Source organism: Grampus griseus (genome assembly GCF_964374135.1).
Source record: "Grampus griseus genome assembly, chromosome: 8".
Classification (NCBI taxonomy): Eukaryota; Metazoa; Chordata; class Mammalia; order Artiodactyla; family Delphinidae; genus Grampus; species Grampus griseus.
In genome coordinates, this window is record NC_139002.1 from 94481300 (window position 1) to 94500492 (window position 19193).

At 37.0% G+C, this 19193-nt stretch overlaps 1 protein-coding gene across 2 annotated transcripts in view; it reads left to right on the forward strand.

Moving 5' to 3' along the window:
- HSD17B12 (hydroxysteroid 17-beta dehydrogenase 12) overlaps positions 1-19193 on the forward strand; it is a 165955-nt gene that overhangs the window by 55269 nt on the left and 91493 nt on the right. For both annotated transcript variants that reach the window (XM_082659482.1, XM_082659481.1), the window contains one exon: positions 3886-3961. In XM_082659482.1, coding sequence (XP_082515608.1) covers positions 3886-3961 — 76 coding nt within the window. The remainder of the gene's footprint in view (positions 1-3885; positions 3962-19193) is intronic.

Below are 19193 nucleotides of genomic sequence, written 5' to 3' on the forward strand. Positions count from 1 at the left end.
GCAAGAGACTTCTGTGCATTCATTTTATATCCTGCAACTTTACCAGATTCATTGATTAGCTCTAATAGTTTTCTGGTGGCATCGTTCAGATTCTCTATGTATAGTATCGTGTCATCTGCAAACAGTGACAATTTGTATTCCTTTTATTTCTTTTTCTTCTCTGATTGCCGTGGCTAGGACTTCCAAAACTATATTGAATAATAGTGGCGAGAGTGGACATCCTTGTCTTGTTCCTGATCTTAGAGGAAATGCTTTCAGCTTTTCACCATTGAGAATGATGTTTGCTGTGGGTTTGTCATATATGGCCTTTATTATGTTGAGGTAGGTTCCCTCTATGCCCACTTTCTGGAGAGTTTTTATCATAAATGGGTGTTCAATTTTGTCAAAAGCTTTTTCTGCATCTATTGAGATGATCATATGGGTTTTATTCTTCAATTTGTTAATATGGTGTATCACATTGATTTGTGTATATTGAAGAATCCTTGCATCCCTGGTATAAATCCCACTTGATCGTGGTGTATGATCCTTTTAATGTGTTGTTGGATTCTGTTTGCTAGTGTTTTGTTGAGGATTTTTGCATCTATATTCATCAGTGATATTGGTCTGTAATTTTCTTTTTTTGTAGTATCTTTGTCTGGTTTTGGTATCAGGATGATGGTGGCCTCATAGAATGAGTTTGGTAGTATTCCTTCCTCTGCAATTTTTTGGAAGAGTTTGAGAAAGATGGGTATTAGCTTTTCTCTAACTATTTGATAGAATTCACCTGTGAAGCCATCTGGTCCTGGGCTTTTGTTTGTTGGAAGGTTTTTAATCACAGTTTCAATTTCAGTGCTTGTGATTGGTCTGTTCATATTTTCTATTTCTTCCTGGTTCAGTCTTGGAAGGTTATACCTTTCTAAGAATTTGTCCATTTCTTCCAGGTTGTCCATTTTACTGGCATAGACTTGCCTGTAGTAGTCTCCTAGGATGCTTCGTATTTCTGCAGTGTCTGTTGTAACTTCTCCTTTTTCGTTTCTAATTTTATTGATTTGAGTCCTCTCCCTCTTTTTCTTGATGAGTCTGGCTAATGGTTTATCAATTTTGTTTATCTTCTCAAAGAACCAGCTTTTAGTTTTACTGAGCTTTGCTATTGTTTTCTTTGTTTCTATTTCATGTATTTCTGCTCTGATCTTTATGATTTCTTTCCTTCTACTAACTTTGGGTTTTGCTTGTTCTTTCTCTACTTCCTTTAGGTGTAAGGTTAGATTGTTTATTTGAGATTTTTCTTGATTCTTGAGGTAGGCTTGTATTGCTATAAACTTCCCTCTTAGAACTGCTTTTGCTGCATCCCATAGGTTTTGGATCGTTGTGTTTTCATTGTCATTTGTCTCTAGGTATTTTTTGATTTCCTCTTTGTTTTCTTCAGTGATCTCTTGGCTATTTAGTAACGTATTGTTTAGCCGCCATGTGTTTGTGTTTTTTAAGTTGTTTTCCCTGTAATTGATTTCTAATCTCCTAGCGTTGTGGTCAGAAAAGATGCTTGATATGATTTCAATTTTCTTAAATTTACTGAGGCTTGATTTGTGACCCAAGGTGTGATGTATCCTGGAGAATGTTCCGTGTGCACTTGAGAAGAAAGTGTAATCTTCTGTTTTTGGATGGAATGTCCTATAAATATCAATTAAATCTGTCTGGTCTGTTGTGTCATTTAAAGCTTGTGTGTCTTTGTTAATTTTCTGTCTGGATGATATGTCCACTGGTGTAATTGAGGTGTTAAAGTCCCCCACTATTGTGTTACTGTCGATTTCCTCTTTTATAGCTGTTAGCAGTTGCCTTATGTATTGAGGTGCTCCTTTGTTGGGTGCATATATATTTATAATTGTTATATCTTCTTGGATTGATCCCTTGATCATTATGTAGTGTCCTTCCTTGTCTCTTGTAACATTCTTTATTTTAAAGTCCATTTTATCTGATATGAGTATTGCTACTCTAGCTTTCTTTTGATTTCCATTTGCATGGAATATCTTTTTCCATCCCCTCACTTTCAGTCTGTATGTGTCCCTAGGTCTGAAGTGGGTCTCTTGTAGACAGCATATATATGGGTCTTGTTTTTGTATCCATTCAGCGAGCCTGTGTCTTTTGGTTGGAGCATTTAATCCATTCACGTTTAAGGTAATTATCAGTAATGTATGTTCCTGTTACCATTTTCTTAATCGTTATGGGTTTGTTTTTGTACGTCCTTTTCTTCTCTTGTGTTTCCCACTTAGAGAAGTTCCTTTAGCATTTGTTGTAGAGCTGGTTTGGTGGTGCTGAATTCTCTTAGCTTTTGCTTTCCTGTAAAACTTTTGATTTCTTTGTTGAATGTGAATGAGATCCTTGCCGAGTAGAGTAATCTTGGTTGTAGGTTCTTCTCTTTCGTCACTTTAAATATATCATGCCACTCCCTTCTGGCTTGTAGAGTTTCTGCTGAGAAATCAGCTTTTAACCTTATGGGTGTTCCCTTGTATGTTATTTGTCGTTTTTCCCTTGTTGCTTTCAATAATTTTTCTTTGTCTTTAATTTTTGTCAGTTTGATTACTGTGTATCTTGGTGTGTTTCTCCTTGGGTTTATCCTGCCTGGGCCTGTGCTTCCTGGACTTGGGTGGCTATTTCCTTTCCTAAGTTAGGGAAGAAAACCGGTAATTTTTTAATGATAATGATATCTGTCCTTTTACATTTACAGTAGATGCTGTTTTTCTATAAAAAGCAGCTTTTCCTTGTTCTTCCTCCCCCATTAATTTTTTAGAAAAACTATCAGTATATATTTATGGGTTCTTTAGATGTTTTATAAATGATTAATTTAGGAAATTATTACCAACCTTAATTATCTTTAGAAAAAATGTTCTTCCATATCTTCTCATTTGCAGTACTACTGTTAATAAAAGTTGGCTTGAGGATTTAGGACTGGAAAATTAGTTCACTAAATCACTTACAGTTCATAGCACCTAATTTATTCTCATTTATATACTGTCTGGAGTAGTTCACTAAAAAGTTCTGTGTATATCAGTGTTTTTTTCCTCTGCCACTATATTTATGGGTCTCTGGGGTAGAAACCATGTTCCCATAAATCATTCATTCTATGAAGCACTTACACAGCACTGGGGAGGTACATAGAGGGTACCCCTCAGGAATTTCTTTTTTAAGTCATCCAATAAACTATCTTAGTTTGCCTTTGTAGTCCATAAAGTCTAATGTTTAAATAAACATTTTAAAATTGATTCAATTTTTAGGAATTCCTAACTTTTTTTTTTTTTTTTTGCGGTACATGGGCCTCTCTCTGTTGTGGCCTCTCCCATTGCGGAGCACAGGCTCCAGATGTGCAGGCCCAGCGGCCATGGCTTACAGATCCAGCCGCCCCACGGCATGTGGGATCTTCACGGGCCGGGGCATGAACCCGTGTCCCCTGCATCGGCAGGCGGACTGTCGACCACTGCGCCACCAGGGAAGCCCGGAATTCCTAACATTTTAACTGTGGTTTTCTTTGCCAGTTCTGTAGTCTTCGTGTATCCTCTCTAAAATGAAAACGTTTTTAAAGCTAATTTTTCAATTAAAAAAGTAATAGATACTTATGATTAAAAAAAAACTAAGTATAGACAAGTCCAAAATAAAAGTAAAAGTCTTCCTTTTTCCAAAATCCTATGACTCTTATATACTAGCTTGATTGAGAAAGATAACCCTTTGGGGAATCTTTTTGTAAAGTCTTCATTTTGTTTTGCCCATTCATTGCACTGGGGTTTATTAGTTTTTTAACTTGGATTACCATATGGTCAGATTTTCTTAAAATGACACTGTATCTATCAATAATTTACATTTTAAAGTGAAACGCAGGTGTCATTCAACTGTTTGGTGTCTCTTTTATTGTTTTAGTTAGCAAAGCGTGGAATGAAGATTGTCCTTATCAGCAGATCACAGGACAAACTGAACCAGGTTTCCAGTGAAATAAGTAAGTTCTCACATCACCCTTCCCTCCTGTTATGATCACAAAAGGAATATAGCTAGTCTAAATTTAATGTTTTCAAGCAGATATCTAGCATTGACATAATTATTTATAGTTCAGAAAGCTGCTTTTTCATGCTGTTAATGGGATGTTTCACAGATGGATCATCAGTTTTTTCAAATTAATATAGGACTATTATAATTTGCTTAAAATGTCTTTAACTGACTCGTTTAGATTCTTTTGTCAGGAGTCAAGTTCTCTGATCATTTTATCATGTTCTCCTTAAATATCTGAATTCCTTTTCTGTTGTTTCATTTAAATATTCTTGCATTTTTTTACTGTTTGACTTCATTGTCTTTAAAGGGTATATCATATATGATTGAGGAAGAAATGCAAAAGGTAACATATATACATGTGACAGGGAAACTACTTTGAACTTTTTTCTTGGTTATGCTTGAAACCTGAATTATAATATGGCAAAAACTCTTTCAACTGACATTCAGTTAACCAGCCAGCTGGATAAACCAGTGCTGTCCATTTCCTTGGTAAAATGTACTGACTCATGTTCCCAGTATGCTAACTATTTGTGACCTGTAGGCTTCTCAGTATGATGCTTGTCTGCTTTTATTCCTACAGGTCAAATGGTTTACTTATGAACAGTCAGTTGTATTTGTTTCCAAACTTACTTATGCTGGGTGCATTTGTTATTAATATTCTGAAAACTGATGCAATACTAGTTTAAAAAGGGGAATACAAGAACTAAGTTAAAAGCTCTGAGAAAACTGAGAAAAGCAAGGTTTTTAGAAATTGGCCGTGAGAAATTCCATGGTGGTCCAGTCGTTAGGACTCAGCGCATTCACCGCTGGGCCCGGGTTTGATCCCTGGTCTGGGAACTAAGATCCCAGAAGTCCCATGGTGCAGCCAAAAAAAAGAAAGAAAGAAAGAAAGAAATTGGCTGTCAAGTTAGGGGTAAACAAGAAAAATTCAAAATATTGGAGAAAACTAGAAAAAGTAAGAAGAAATTTGTTTTGATTGTTTCATATGTGTTGAAATTTTTGCTGCATTTTATGAGAGCTGAAACTGCAATTATAAATAATGCATTATGAGTGTGGTTTATGTAAGAAAGACTAGAATTCCAGGTAGCAGATCTAAACTCGGATAAGGACTTGGCCCTACACAGAGGATTGGTGAAAGAATTACACTTATTCATGGTTTAATTGAAAATAAAATGGTTACAGTGTGTATTTATCATTTTCTAGGATTCCTTGCTGTAACTGACTTCTCTATGTAGCCAGCCAACAAACTGCCCTAATTCATTCAGATGAGAGAGGATATATACTGTATTTTTCTGTTATTTTTTTCCCCAGCTTTACTGAGATATAATTGACATATAACATTAGGGCAGTTTAAGGTGCACAACATACTTATTATTAACATTACCACCTGCTACTAACATTTATATAGTACGTTATTATTGATTTATTCCTTCACATGTATTATCCTCTTTGATCCTTCAAACATCCTTGTGAGATATATATTTTTGTTATTATTTCTACCCAGACCATAGCTGGTCCTGTTGGACAGATTACACATTGATGCACTTTATCTTCAGGTGAAAAACAGATCTTCATAGATTCCTAGTATAACGTGTGTTAAATCTTTTTTCTTTTTTTTTTTTTTAACCATGTTGAGAGCACAGATCTTTTTTTTTTTTTTTTGCGGTACGCGGGCCTCTCACTGTTGTGGCCTCTCCCGTTGCGGAGCACAGGCTCCGGACGTGCAGGCTCAGCAGCCATGGCTGACGGGCCCAGCCACTCCGTGGCATGTGGGATCTTCCCGGACCGGGGCAGGAACCCGTGTCCCCTGCATTGGCAGACGGACTCTCAACCACTGCGCCACCAGGGAAGCCCTGAGAGCACAGATCTTTACAAAAGTGAGATATTCAATAAGTCTCGGGCATTTAAGGATTTTAACTTTCAAGGTTTCAACTATGTAAAACCAACCCTGAAGGCCCAAGACATACAGAATCTTGTAGTTTTGCTAAGGTGTGAATTTGAATTAAGCCATGACACTAAGGAGCCTGAGGTAGTTATTACTTATGTAGTAGGTGAACTGAACATACTGCCTGGATCTTAGTACTGTTTCTTTCTTAGTTACTTGTAGTCATGTGTATAATAACTCTTATAGTGATAAAAATGTTGTGTGTATGTGTGTGGGGTGTGTGTGTTTGTAAAGCTGACTGTTAATGAATGCACTTACTAGTTGCTAGAAATAAACGTTCATAGGCAGAAAATAGAAGCTTTTGATTAAATGGAACGTTGAATTTTGAAATGCTATGCTATGAATTAATCCACCACTTATTTGATTCAGAAACAAGAAAAGCTACCTCACGACACTCACAGCAAGTGCTCCAAGCTGTACAAAAATTGCCCAATGAGTCAGAAGATATACTTTAATGATATTTGAGAATTTGGTTAACTTGTGATATGAGGTGACACATGACTGTGGACAGAAATGTGATTCTGGAGAAAGACAGGATCCTGTTCAAACATTTTTCATGAAGGAACAGATGGTAAAGGCACTGAAATGACCTTTATTATGAGGAAAAACATTTTTTTTTTTTAGTTGTTGAACATTTTGAAAAATGTTTTTCTGGGCATAATACAAATTTAATGGAAGAGGTGATATCAGCAGACCAGGTCATCCATTCTAGGCTGAAGAAATAAATACACAGAGGAGATTTATAAGTTTGTACAAGTTTTTAACTCAGATGTAAATCATCTTTGAGAGGATAATGTTTTCCTGAACATATGTATTCCAGAAGAAGGAAGGACCAGAATTTAATGTTGGTGAAGACAGACTAACTCTGTTTATGCCTTCAGCAAATCTTTATTAAATGCCTGTGTACCAGGTACTGTGCTAGGCAGTTAGGATACAGTAGTGAACAAGGTAGATGCTGTTCTTGCCCTCATGGAACATATATGCAAGTGGAGGAGACAGAAAAAACAAATAGGAAAAAAAACCACAACAATAAACAAAACCAAAATAAGCAAAACCAAAAAAAGACAAATAAATAATTGCAGTTTGTAGTAAGTACCATGAAGGAAAAAATAAGGGACCAGAGAGAGAAAATGGGGAGTTCTTATGTTGTAGCAACATGGCAAATTTTATGACTGGCAGAGTGTGAAATGGCCAGACTAATGACCTTTTGCCCGTATGATGGACAAGCTGGAGCCTTAGTGAGGAGCTATCTACTGGGCCGTCTTGGGGGTACAGTGGTAGAGGGATTGTGTGTAAGTTATAATGATAGATTCACTCCAACATTTCTATTTGCTTATGCTTTTGGGTCCTTGACTCTAGATTATGCCATGGGAAGTGGTGGCCTCCCTATCTTATTAAATGTGGGCTATCATGGAGTCCAAATTTCAGTCAGCAACATGTTAACTCTTAGAGCCCCTTCTAGCTGTATAAGCTAACTGTTAAATCCTAAATCTCTAGTAAGTGACTCATATAAAATATATTGGCCCAATCTGGTGTTATATTTTGTTTTCCTTAGTCTAACACTCTTAGAATCTATTCTCACACAGATTTTTCCAGGTTTCTACCAATAAAAATTAGCAAAATTTGACAACTATTTTTGTGTATAAATTATTACTTCATGAATCAGACTTTGTACTTGTTCCCCAGAGAATGTCAGTATATAACCCTGTTTTGGGTGGTGATAAGGGATGGTCCAGCTAGGTCTTGAGGAGAAGAGGAATTCCCTTGCAAGCAAATTACCCATATATTGGGTTGGCCAAAAAGCTCGTTTGGGAAAAACCTGAATGAACTTTTGGCCAACCCAATATTTATGCTGAGGTTATTACAGGATTTTCAAGCCAGGGAAAGCTAATCTCTTCAGACACAGGAGAACAGGTGATTTCTATTTCCACTGGCAAGGGAGGCTCAGAGTAGCATTGAGGGGGCAGTGTGTGTATCCAGATTCTTAGCTTGAGCAGAGTCCACCCAGATATCCTCATCCCCAGTTTCAGGGTCTCATTCTTTCTCATTCAGTTTCGCTTTCATCCGTGAAACGTGGTGCGTCTGTGGAATTCACCTTCCATTGTAATTCTGCAGATGGCACAGTTAAATCTGATGTTAGCCGGGTGAGCTCTGTGGCTATAAGACATAAAAGTTTTTATTGGGGCTGTCATAGAAGTTCTCTGGATCCTGATCATAGATGTGAGCTTGAAAGCTTAAAGACCCAAGCTTGTCATTTTCTTTCCGTAAGAGCTCCAGTGCATTCAGAAGAAGCCACATACCACAGTCTTTGTTTTTTATTGAAGTATAGTTGATAGACAGTAGTATATATTACAGGTATACAATACAGTGATTCACAGTTTTTAAAGGTTATACTCCATTTATAGTTATTATAAAATATTGGCTATATTCCTCGTGTTGTACAATATATCCTTGTAGCTTATTTTATACTTAGTAGTTTGTATGTCTTATTGCTCTACCCCTGTATTGCCCCTCCGCTCTTCGCTCTCCCCACTTATAACCACTAGTTTGTTTTCTTTATCTGAGTCTTGTTCTTTTTTGTTATGTTCACCAGTTTGTCATATTTTTTAGATTCCACATGTAAGTGATATCTTACAGTATTTGTCTCTATCTGACTTATTTCACTTAGCATAATACCCTCCAAGTCCATGCACATTGCTGCAAATGGCAAAATTTCATTCTTTTTTTATGGCTGAGTAGTATTCCATTGTATATATACACACCTCTTCTTTATCCATTCATCTATTGGTGGACAATTAGGTTGCTTCCATATCTTGGGAATTGTAAATAATGCTGCTATGAACATTGGGGTGCATGGATCTTTTTGAATTAGTATTTTTTGGTTTTTTTTTTTTTTTTTTTGATGTATACCCAGGAGTGGAATTGCTGGGTCATTTAGTTCTATTTTTAGTTTTTTGAGAAACCTTCTTACTGTTCTCCATAGTGGCTGTAGCAACTTACATTCCCACTAACAGTGTAGAAGGGTTCCCTTTTCTCCACATCCTTGCCAACATTTGTTATTTGTGGTTTTTTTTTATGATAACCATTGTGACAGGTGTGAGGTGATATCTCCATGTGGTTTTGATTTGCTTTTCCAAGTCTTTGTAGTCATCATTTCTCCCAAACTCAAATCCTTTAAGACACTTCTTCAGTAGATACTTTGCTACAATCAGCAATCACTGTTAATTTGATTAGTAGTGATGCTACTGCATCACATCAAACCAATATAAAAGTCTTTTGAGGTCTGTATTTTGGGCTTCCACTCCTGATAACAATTTCTGTATCAGAGTTCAGTCAGGAAACAGAAGTCAAACAAGTTCATTTAACTAGACTAACTTGTCTCTCCTAGTCCAGCTCTTACACTCACTCCAGTTGGTTAAACTCATCCCTCTTTCTTCCCTATCTCAGAGGGAAGGCGGAGATTGAAAAAGAAACTAAGTGCCAACTGGAGAGAAATAGGCCTCCTTTCACCCTCTAACTCGCTACTGTCATTATGTAAACTTGGGGATTCTATCCCCAAGAAGTAATTCCTTGAGAAGTAATTCTTGGTGAATGTGGAAGACAGTCTACTCATCATAGTTCTTCAGAAAAAATTTAAAAGGATTATATACAATATCATAGGGAACTAAATGTTTCGCCAACAATGGATAACTGCTTTCTCAGGATTGATTGCTTAGATGAAATTACAGTTCTTTGTAAGGATACCTGTCACTGAAAGTGACACACTGAAAGTCATCACACATATAATAAGCTTATTTTATTATCATTGTTAGCCAGGATTGTGAATATATTAAGTATTTTTATCGATCTTGATTTGTCAAGGAAAAAAACCTCAATGGATAATTTTTTTTTTTTTTTTTTTTTTTCCTGTATGTGGGCCTCTCACTGTTGTGGCCTCTCCCGTTGCAGAGCACAGGCTCCGGACGTGCAGGCTCCGTGGCCATGGCTCACGGGCCCAGCCTCTCCGCGGCATGTGGGATCTTCCCGGACCGGGGCACGAACCCGTGTCCCCTGCATTAGCAGGCGGACTCTCAACCACTGCGCCAACAGGGAAGCCCTGGATAATTTTTGAACTCTGAGTTTTTACTTGCAGTAAAGCACAATGCACAGGAGACTGGCTTTCAGAACAACCTGTTGGTTCACAGAATATAGAGATGGGGTTATTAATAGTCCATATTATTATGTGGCAATCAGTAATTCTCATTGCATACAGTTTAATCAGCTTGGATTATAAAAACACATTTCTGTCTTTGCATAAAAAAAGCAAATATGATGTTTCTTTTTTTTGTGACTTATATCAGGGTGAAAACTTTTAGGATGGCCCTGAAATTTCATGGCTTTAAAATGAAAAACTTTTAGAAATGTAAATCTTATTGGTCTGTGGTCGACAGAGGAATAGGTTAAGGTGAACAGTATCAGTTTCACTTTTTCAGTCCTTACCTATGATCATATCTGTGCAGTTAAGGTGTGGATTTGACTAAACATGTTTGTTCCATGGTTTTCTGATGCACTATCGGTATTGTTAATATGGTGCTTTGTATATTGAGCTTATTTCAGCTACATAAGGACAATGAGGCATTATTGAACAGATAAAGATCTTTTTGTTTTGTGTTTAATAAAACTAGAACTGGGACTCCCCTGGTGTTCCAGTGGTTAAGACTCTGTGCTCCCAATGCAGGGGGCCTGGGTTCGATCTCTGGTCAGGGAACTAGATCCTGCATGCTGCAACTAAGAGCCCATGTGCTGCAACTAAGACCCGGCGCAGCCAAATAAATATTAAAAACAAACAAACAAAAAAAACTAGAATCACATGATAGTAGGATTAGAGTTAATATCATGCAGCCTCTAGAGTCATATATGTATTTTTTTATCACTTTCTGTAGTGCCAGAAATATTTTTATTGCCCTTAGAATTAACCTATTTCAAGGTCAGCAGCCATCAGGAACCAAAATTTCATTCAGTTTGCCTTTAATGCTTTTGCCTGTAGTACCTATGACTGTAGAAGTATCCTCTTACTCCAAGTTCCTCAAATCACTCAACGTTCCTGGCCTTCCAGAAAGTGACATTCTGTGTACCTGTAAGACGGAGACTCCTCAAGCCACAGAGCAGGTACCAGGCTAGTTTCCTGGCAGGTCACTGAAGCATTATTTCTCCATATGGGAGTGTAATTCCTTACTAGTGGGCTTGTCATGCCTAATTAAGTGAGATTTATTATTAAATGAAACATTTCTGGCATGGTGGTAGCTACAAATTTGTTTTGTCTAATTATATCCTGGTAAGGAGAAAGATAGATTCTTAGTGAGCCTATGCAAATAATTACATTGCTGTGTAAAGTATAAGAACTCGGTAAAGACATGTTGTGTAATATGTGACCATTGTCCTGATTAGTTTTGCAGACAAGGCCGATCAGTATGAGTTGTAGAGACTTCCCTGGCGGTCCAGTGGTTAAGACTTTGCCTGCCAATGCAGGGGGTGCCGGTTCAATCCTTGGTCGGGGAGCTAAGATCCCACATGCCTTGCGGCCAAAAAACCAAAACATAAAACAAGCAATATTGTAACAAATTCAATAAAGACTTTAAAAATGGTTCACATCAAAAAAAAAGAAGAAAAAGCCTTAAAAAAAAAGTGCTGTATTTTCTACACAATTTCCATCTTTCAATCAACCTAACAATTTACTAGTTTATGTTCCAGTTACTATTGCCACATAACAAACTACCCCAAACTTATCAATGTAAAATAACCGTTTGAGATGCTCACAAATTCTGCTGGTCAGGAATTTTGCCGAGACTCGGGGGACAATTTTTTTGCCTGTCATAGCATTACTGAGGTCACTCAGTGATCCTTAGCGGGTGGATTGTCTGGTCTGGAAGATCTGAGATGGCTTCTTCCCACTTTGGTGCCATGGCATAGCTGGGACTGTTGACTGCAGTGCCTTCATGTAGCTTCTCCAGCACGTCCATCACAGGGTAGTTGGACTTCTTACATGGTAGCTGTCTTTCCTCAGAGTGAATGTCCTGAGAGAAGCAGGCAGAAGCTAATATCTTTTGGTGACCTACTCTCAGAATTCATGTGGTGTTACTTTTGCTATACTCTGTTGGTCAAAGCGGTGATGAGCCTGCTCGGATTCAGAGGGGACAGGAAAAGATACCACCTCTTGATGGGGGCGTGACATAGTAACCTTGGAGAACATGTGGGAAGGGAGATATTTTTTTGAAAATAAAATCTGGATTTGGAAAATATAGTCTGCCACATTTGTTAGGTATATTAAGATGTCCCAGAGAATGCTTTTCCTGAATTCAGAGGGATCAGTAGGAGGAACATATTCAAAGAGTGTTTCATTCCAATTTGCCCAAGTATAGCCGGCCACCATGAGACTTAGTGAAAAATGAAGGAGGAAGATATTTTGTCAAAACTACTATTAAATTTCCCTCATGGGTTCCATTCAGTCTTTTTTTTTTTTTTTTTTTTTGCTGGACACGGGCCTCTCACTGTTGTGGCCTCTCCCGTTGCGGAGCACAGGCTCCGGACGTGCAGGCCCAGCGGCCATGGCTCACGGGCCCAGCTGCTCCGTGGCATGTGGGATCTTCCCGGACCGGGGCACGAACCTGTGTCCCCTGCATCGGCAGGCGGACTCAACCACTGCGCCACCAGGGAAGCCCTCCGTTCATTCTTGCAGAATTAATTCTTGTTCCATTGAATCTTGGGTCAGCAGCGTGGCTTTACAAAGTGTGTGATTTTCGAATTAAAGAGTCTTGTAAACGCTGACTCAGGTTTCTGGTAGTCTGTCCAAGAGTCTGCTCTTGGTGGTGATGTTGGGTTACACTAGGCAGGAAACCTGACCCATGAGTCAGTGATAGTCAAGAATACTGATATAGGCCTTTATCCAGGCTTTCTTCTTTGAATGTTTCATCCTACAGACTCAGTTTTCTCACCTCCAGCTTATGGCCTGGTCTTTTGGCATGCTTGAAGGAAAAGTAGAAACCACCTGTTAATAAGACTGATATTAACTGGTCTCTCGTTAATTTATTACAGTAATTAACAGTGTTAGAATGGAATCCCCGATTGGGGTATAATATACAGCTAATTAATGATTTAGTCAGTGATTATTCTGAGGGCACAGGCCTTATGATGGACACTAAAGGCATTGATAAATACATCTCTAGGGACTTTGATGAAGTGTGTTTTAAACATGCCACCAATTAACAAGAGTATTTAATACTTATAAACATAATCTTAGAAATCATTTTCTTTACATCATTGTGCCAGTCTTCGCACAGGATCATGAATATGTTCTGTCCACCCTGAAAAGTATACAAGTGTTGAACCATATTCATTATTAGTTATACCATGGGTCTGCCCATATTATGGGCTTGGTAAACAGGGCAGCTCTTATGATAGAGTTAAGCTAATTAAAGATATGGAGAATACTATATTTAGTTCTTCCTAATAGCCTCCTTGCTCAATAGTGCTACCTAGTGGCTATCTGGAAAGTACCAGAGATAGTTTGGGTGTAAAATATATGTTAACAATTTTATTATTTTTAATTTGAGGCTTAAGTTTGCGAAGGCAGTATCATAACGAGTTGCCAGGAGACTAGTGATTGCAGGAAATATAAGCATAAGTCATAGGTGCCCAAGACAAGAAATGATTACAGTCTTGGTTTGGAGTGACAGTAATTAAAATAAAGCATAGGTACAAGAAACAGTAATTGTTATGAAATCTAGCTTTTTCAGAAACAAGAAACTTTTGTTAAAAAATGTTTAAGGGTCATGACAAAGGTCAACACAAAAGCTCAAAAAGTTAACTGGCTGTTAGGAAGTGAGAGTGTTCTGGGAAGTTGAGGAACCTGGCCAGGCTAGGTACTGAAGGCACAGAATAATTTTTTTATAGCTTGCTTGTTGAGAGAAGACTATATTATCAAAGATCAAGTTTCTTCTCATCAACTGGTTTCAAACTGTTTAATTCATAAGCTATCTTTGTAGATTTTAACACATTTTATATACCCACATATATATATATAATATATATATTTAGATTGCAAATTAACACTTTCACCTGTAACTTAAAATGTATTAACTTTGTGTTCTCTTATCATAAGATGAAGCATATACCACACTAAATTTGCTATCCTAATTAGAGTTTTCTTTAAGAATTTTAGTCTTTAGAAATTGGCCAGGTAATCAAAGATTCCTCATTATTTAACTCACTGTGATATTAGTATGGTATCGTAAGGCCAATTAGAATTATAGAAGTTTATTTACAGTGACGTTGCAGAGCAGTACAATGATTATTGATACCAAGTTTGTCAGATATGGCATTTGAAAGTTTTACACGGAAGACGGGAACAGTGATTAAGATCAAGTGATTTGCAGCATTGTCTGTAATTTAGAAGAGCTAATAACCCTTTAATAAAGACATCAGTTTTTATGACTTTAAATTGTATGTGTGGAAGCAGTGATAATACATCTAACCAGTAAAACCTGTGAAGAAAATTTAAAAGCTCAAAGAATGAAATGTTACAGTGCATTATATTTCATACTATGGTATGATGAGAAAGAAGACAGAACTATTTTGAAAATTAAAATGATCAAACCAGCTCTAATTTAGCCAACAGTTTGCCTTAATTAGTTTACATACAAATTGGATACCATTATTAAAAATATTTCAAAAGTTTGTATTACTGTAATTTTAAATAACTATTAGTTGCTAGCCAAATATCTGTTTGACTTTTTAAAGTATCACTGCTTGAGCTGGTCATTTCTTTGAGAATGCATCTTCTGAAATTCCTAGCACATTTAAAGCATTAGAAGTTTTGTCCTCGCTTGGTAACTTTTGAGTTTTCTCTGATTTAAGTGAGCACTTATTAGTCAGAAAAGAAAAGGTGTTTTAAAATTTAAAACAGAGAGTTGCTTGATAGTATCGTTCTTTGCACTGAAATCTACTTTGTCCAAATTTCTTGTGATTAGTTTTAGCATCCAACTTTCTTTTGATTAGTGTTAGCACGATATATCTTTTTCTGTCTTTATTGTTAGTCTATATGCACTTCATATTTAAAATGGGTTTCTTGTAGACAACATAGATTTGGTCTTGCTTTTTATCCAATTTGATGATTCCTGTCATTTAATTGGTATGCTCAGACCATTAACGTTTAATGTCATTGTTGATATGATTGTGTTGAAATTTACCAGTTTACTCTTTGATTTCTATTTGTCCCATCTGTTCGTTTCCTTTTTTTTTTTCCTGCCTGCTTTTGGGTTAATAGCACGGTTTTATTATTACATCATTTTCTCCCTTGGCTTATTGGCTGTACATCTTTTTTTGTTTGTTTGTTTTTAGGGATTGCTTTTGATTTTGCAGGGTACAGCTTTAACTTATCACAGCGTACTACTTCATGTGTAGCATATGAACCTGATGATCCTATACTTCCATATATTCTGTTTCTCTGTGTGTATGGACTGTGTAACAAAGTACTTTTGCCTTAGTTCAATTGTATTTTAAACTGTATTTCATATTACCATTTCTGATGCTCTTCATCCCTTTGTGTAAATAAAGATTTCAGGACTTTTTTTTCCTGTCTGCAAGATGTCCTTTAACATATCTAGTAGTGCTGGTTTGCTGGTGACGAGTTCTTTTTGTATATCTGAAAAAACCTTTATTTTTTTATTATTATTTTTTTTTTGCGGTACGTGGGCCTCTCACTGTTGCAGCCTCTCCCGTTGCAGAGCACAGGCTCTAGACGCCCAGGCTCAGTGGCCATGGCTCACGGGCCCAGCCGCTCCACGGCATGTGGGATCCTCCCAAACCGGGGCACAAACCCGTGTCCCCTGTATTGGCAGGCGGACTCTCAACCACTGTGCCACCAGGGAAGCCCAAAACCTTTATTTTTGAAGTATATTTTCCCTGGGTATAAAATTTTAAGTTGACAGGTTCTTCCCCCCTCGCCCCCCTCAATACTTTAACTATTTTGCTTCACTGCCTTCTGGTCTGCAGTGTTTCTGACAAGAAGTCTGCTGTCATTCTTTTGGCCATTAGTTCATCAAATATTTTTTTCTATCCCTCACCCATTTCCCAGGACTTCAGTTATATTAGACTGATTCAGTATATTAAACTGATTGAAGTTGTCCCCCAACTCACTGATAGTGTGCTCTTCTTTTTTTCAGTCTCTTTTCTCTCTGTATTTCATTTTGGATGGTGTCTCTTGCTATGCCTTCACATTCACCAACCTTTTTTCTGCAGTGTCTAATCTGCTATTATTCCTGTTAGTATATACATATATTTTTTAATCCAGACATTGTGTTTGTCTCTATATATAAAAATTTAGGTTTTTTTTTTTTAAATATCTTCCTTATCTTTTTTTAAAATGACCACCCTCTACTTTCTGGAACATATAGAATATAGCATGTTCTCTCTGTCTCTCTCGAGAACAACACTGGTTTGAACTGCATGGATCCACTTTATACGCAGATTGCTTTCAGTATATACTACATGATCTGTAGATGCACAACTGCAGATACGGAGTGCTGCCTGTAAAGTTACATGTCGATTTTCAACTGTGCAGGGGGTCAGCACCTGGATTCCCTAGTTGTTCAAGGATCAGCTGTATGTATATGTCTTGCTCGTGTTCTCACTCACTCTCTCTCTTTACTCTGTCTGCTAATTCTGCAGGCTCTGTCTTTCCCAAATACTCAAGTCTGTTTCCTCAGCTCACGGGATACTGCTCATCTCTATGTGAGTTCTCTCTTTATCCCAGTCTAGAAAACCTAACTGGGCAATAAGCTAGGGCAACCATACGGGTCACCTTATTTATTTCCCTTCTATTAGATATACCTCTCCTGAACTGTCTATTGTGCAATGTCTAAACACCATTGTTTCATATATTTTGTCAATTTTTTAAAGTTTCAAGTGATAGAGTAAACCTGGTTTCTGTTACACCAGCATGGCTATAAGCAGGAAGCCCCCCCCCCCATTTTTTTCTACCATTATAGATTTTCTAGTAAATATAATTTCTGTCTTTGCACATGTCTGTAAACGTTTGGTCTGCATGAGAGAAAAGGACTCAATTCTTTTGCAGACATTTGCACGGGGCCTGGCATGAATAAGGGGGTTGTGCCCACTTAGCAAGTAGTGTTTTGGTGACTGAAGAGTCATTATGAAACCTCATAATATTCTTAATATTGCACAGAGAGATGCTTTTGACATTTAGCTGATGTTTCAATTTTGGTACAAGTGTTTTTCTGAGGTAATGCAGGATCCTGTTGTAAAGCTGTCCAACTAAACAATTTCACCAAGTGTAGCTTATTTCAGCTTCCTTACTGTTTGTTACCAATCGTTTACTCCGATAGAGAAAAACATCTGTAATATGGGTGGATATTTTGTTAGAAATGTAGCATACCTACCAATTAGTTGGCCCAGCCAAATTAGCATGTGTTGGTCTGCATCTCCAATTAAGGCAGCTGCTTGAATGTTGCTGTTCTACAGCTGGCATTTGGCGTGTGGGAGTGTACTGCATCGTGGCCAGACACTAGCTATACCTCTTAATTAAAATATTTGCTTATGCTGGTGTGGTTTCTTGAAAACAGTAAGTGGTCTTTCCAATCAGGTTATTGATGGTTCAGTGACTTTTGTATAAAACGCTTTTTTTTGGTTGGGGAAATGTGGGACCAAGGTGTTCTGAAATTGCTCCCATTCAAGTAGATGATTGGTGTTTCTCCTCCCACTTTTAAATTGTTAGTTGTTGTTTTAAGTGGATAATTGTAATTTGGGGTACAGCCTTCGGCTTTAATAAAAGAATTTGTAGAAAGGCATATTCTTTGAAACATTTATAAAGTTCAGTAGTCTGATATAGGGATTGCTTTCTTTTTTATCACAGAGAGAAAGTATTTTTGAAAGTTTTATGAAAAAGGTTCACTTTATTGTGATTTTCCCATCAAGTGAAGTTATGTTTTCTTGTCAGTTATCCATTGTTTTAATAATCTCTTTATACTATCACTTATTAAATGTATAATTTATGTTATATGATAATCTTTAAAATAACTACAAATCAAATTTAAATGACCTACTGTTATATCTAATAATAGAATCAAAGAGAAGATGCATCCATTAAAACTGACAGGAAATTTCATAAATTTTGAACTATTTTATTCGTTTGCTATTAAAAAACAATAGAATTAATATTTAAGGACAGCAGGCTACTAGTAATATTTAGAAAGTATTGATAGTCAGCTTTTATTATGCTTCCATCCTGTTTAATGCTGTAGAGATGTATAAAATCTAAAATGTAATCACTCTTCAGTAACTGATTAAAATACTAAACCACAAATATAAATATAATCACTTTCGTGGAATGCATAGAATCATGTTTAGGCATGTGTAGTTTGAGAAGCACACTCTACACTGTTTTAAAAGGGCATCTCTGTTTAGTAACTACCGATGAACTAAAACCCTCATTTTATAAATATGGAAGCTAAGTCTGAGAAGCCAAGTATAGCTAGAATGGCAGAGGTGGACAGGGTTTGTACCTTTGGCTTCTTGTGCTGTGTTATCCTTTACCCCCGTGCTCTTAAATATACTTTAAATAGTGTGGCTGGGTAACTGAATGATAACTTTTGGGAAGGTACGTTTCAAAAACATAATGTCAGAATTACTTAGCGTCAAAAGAATAAAGAACAAACTATGCTAAATTTGCATTGTGACTGTTTTTGAATGCAGTTGCCTGTTACAGTTATTAGCATTGGATTAGTGATAAGTACATGTGAGCACTTTGATTGCATGGATGTATTCTTTTTATTTTTTTAAGACACAGCCATGTCCAACTGTGTATTTAAGGAGGACTTTGAATTAGTAAAACCCTAACATAACTAAATAAAACTGTTTATTTATATTAAAACAAGCTTTGATTGAAAACAGTCTTCCAGTAATATTTGAGATATTTCCTGAATAAGTAATGAAATAAACATTCATAATTGATCCTTAGAACAATCATGAGGACAAGCTGGCAAGGTTACCCAAGATCACATACTAGGCAGCATGATCTTTAATTGCAGACCATCTAACTGCAGGTCTAGTTCTCCTTCCACTCCTGGGTGACACTTCTAATTATTCATCTCTCCTCCGCAAGTTATCCTTTATGGTATTAATCTAGATTTCCAAGGTGTCTTGAGTGTGCGCCTTGTTTTCCAGTCTTGAATTGCTTAGAATA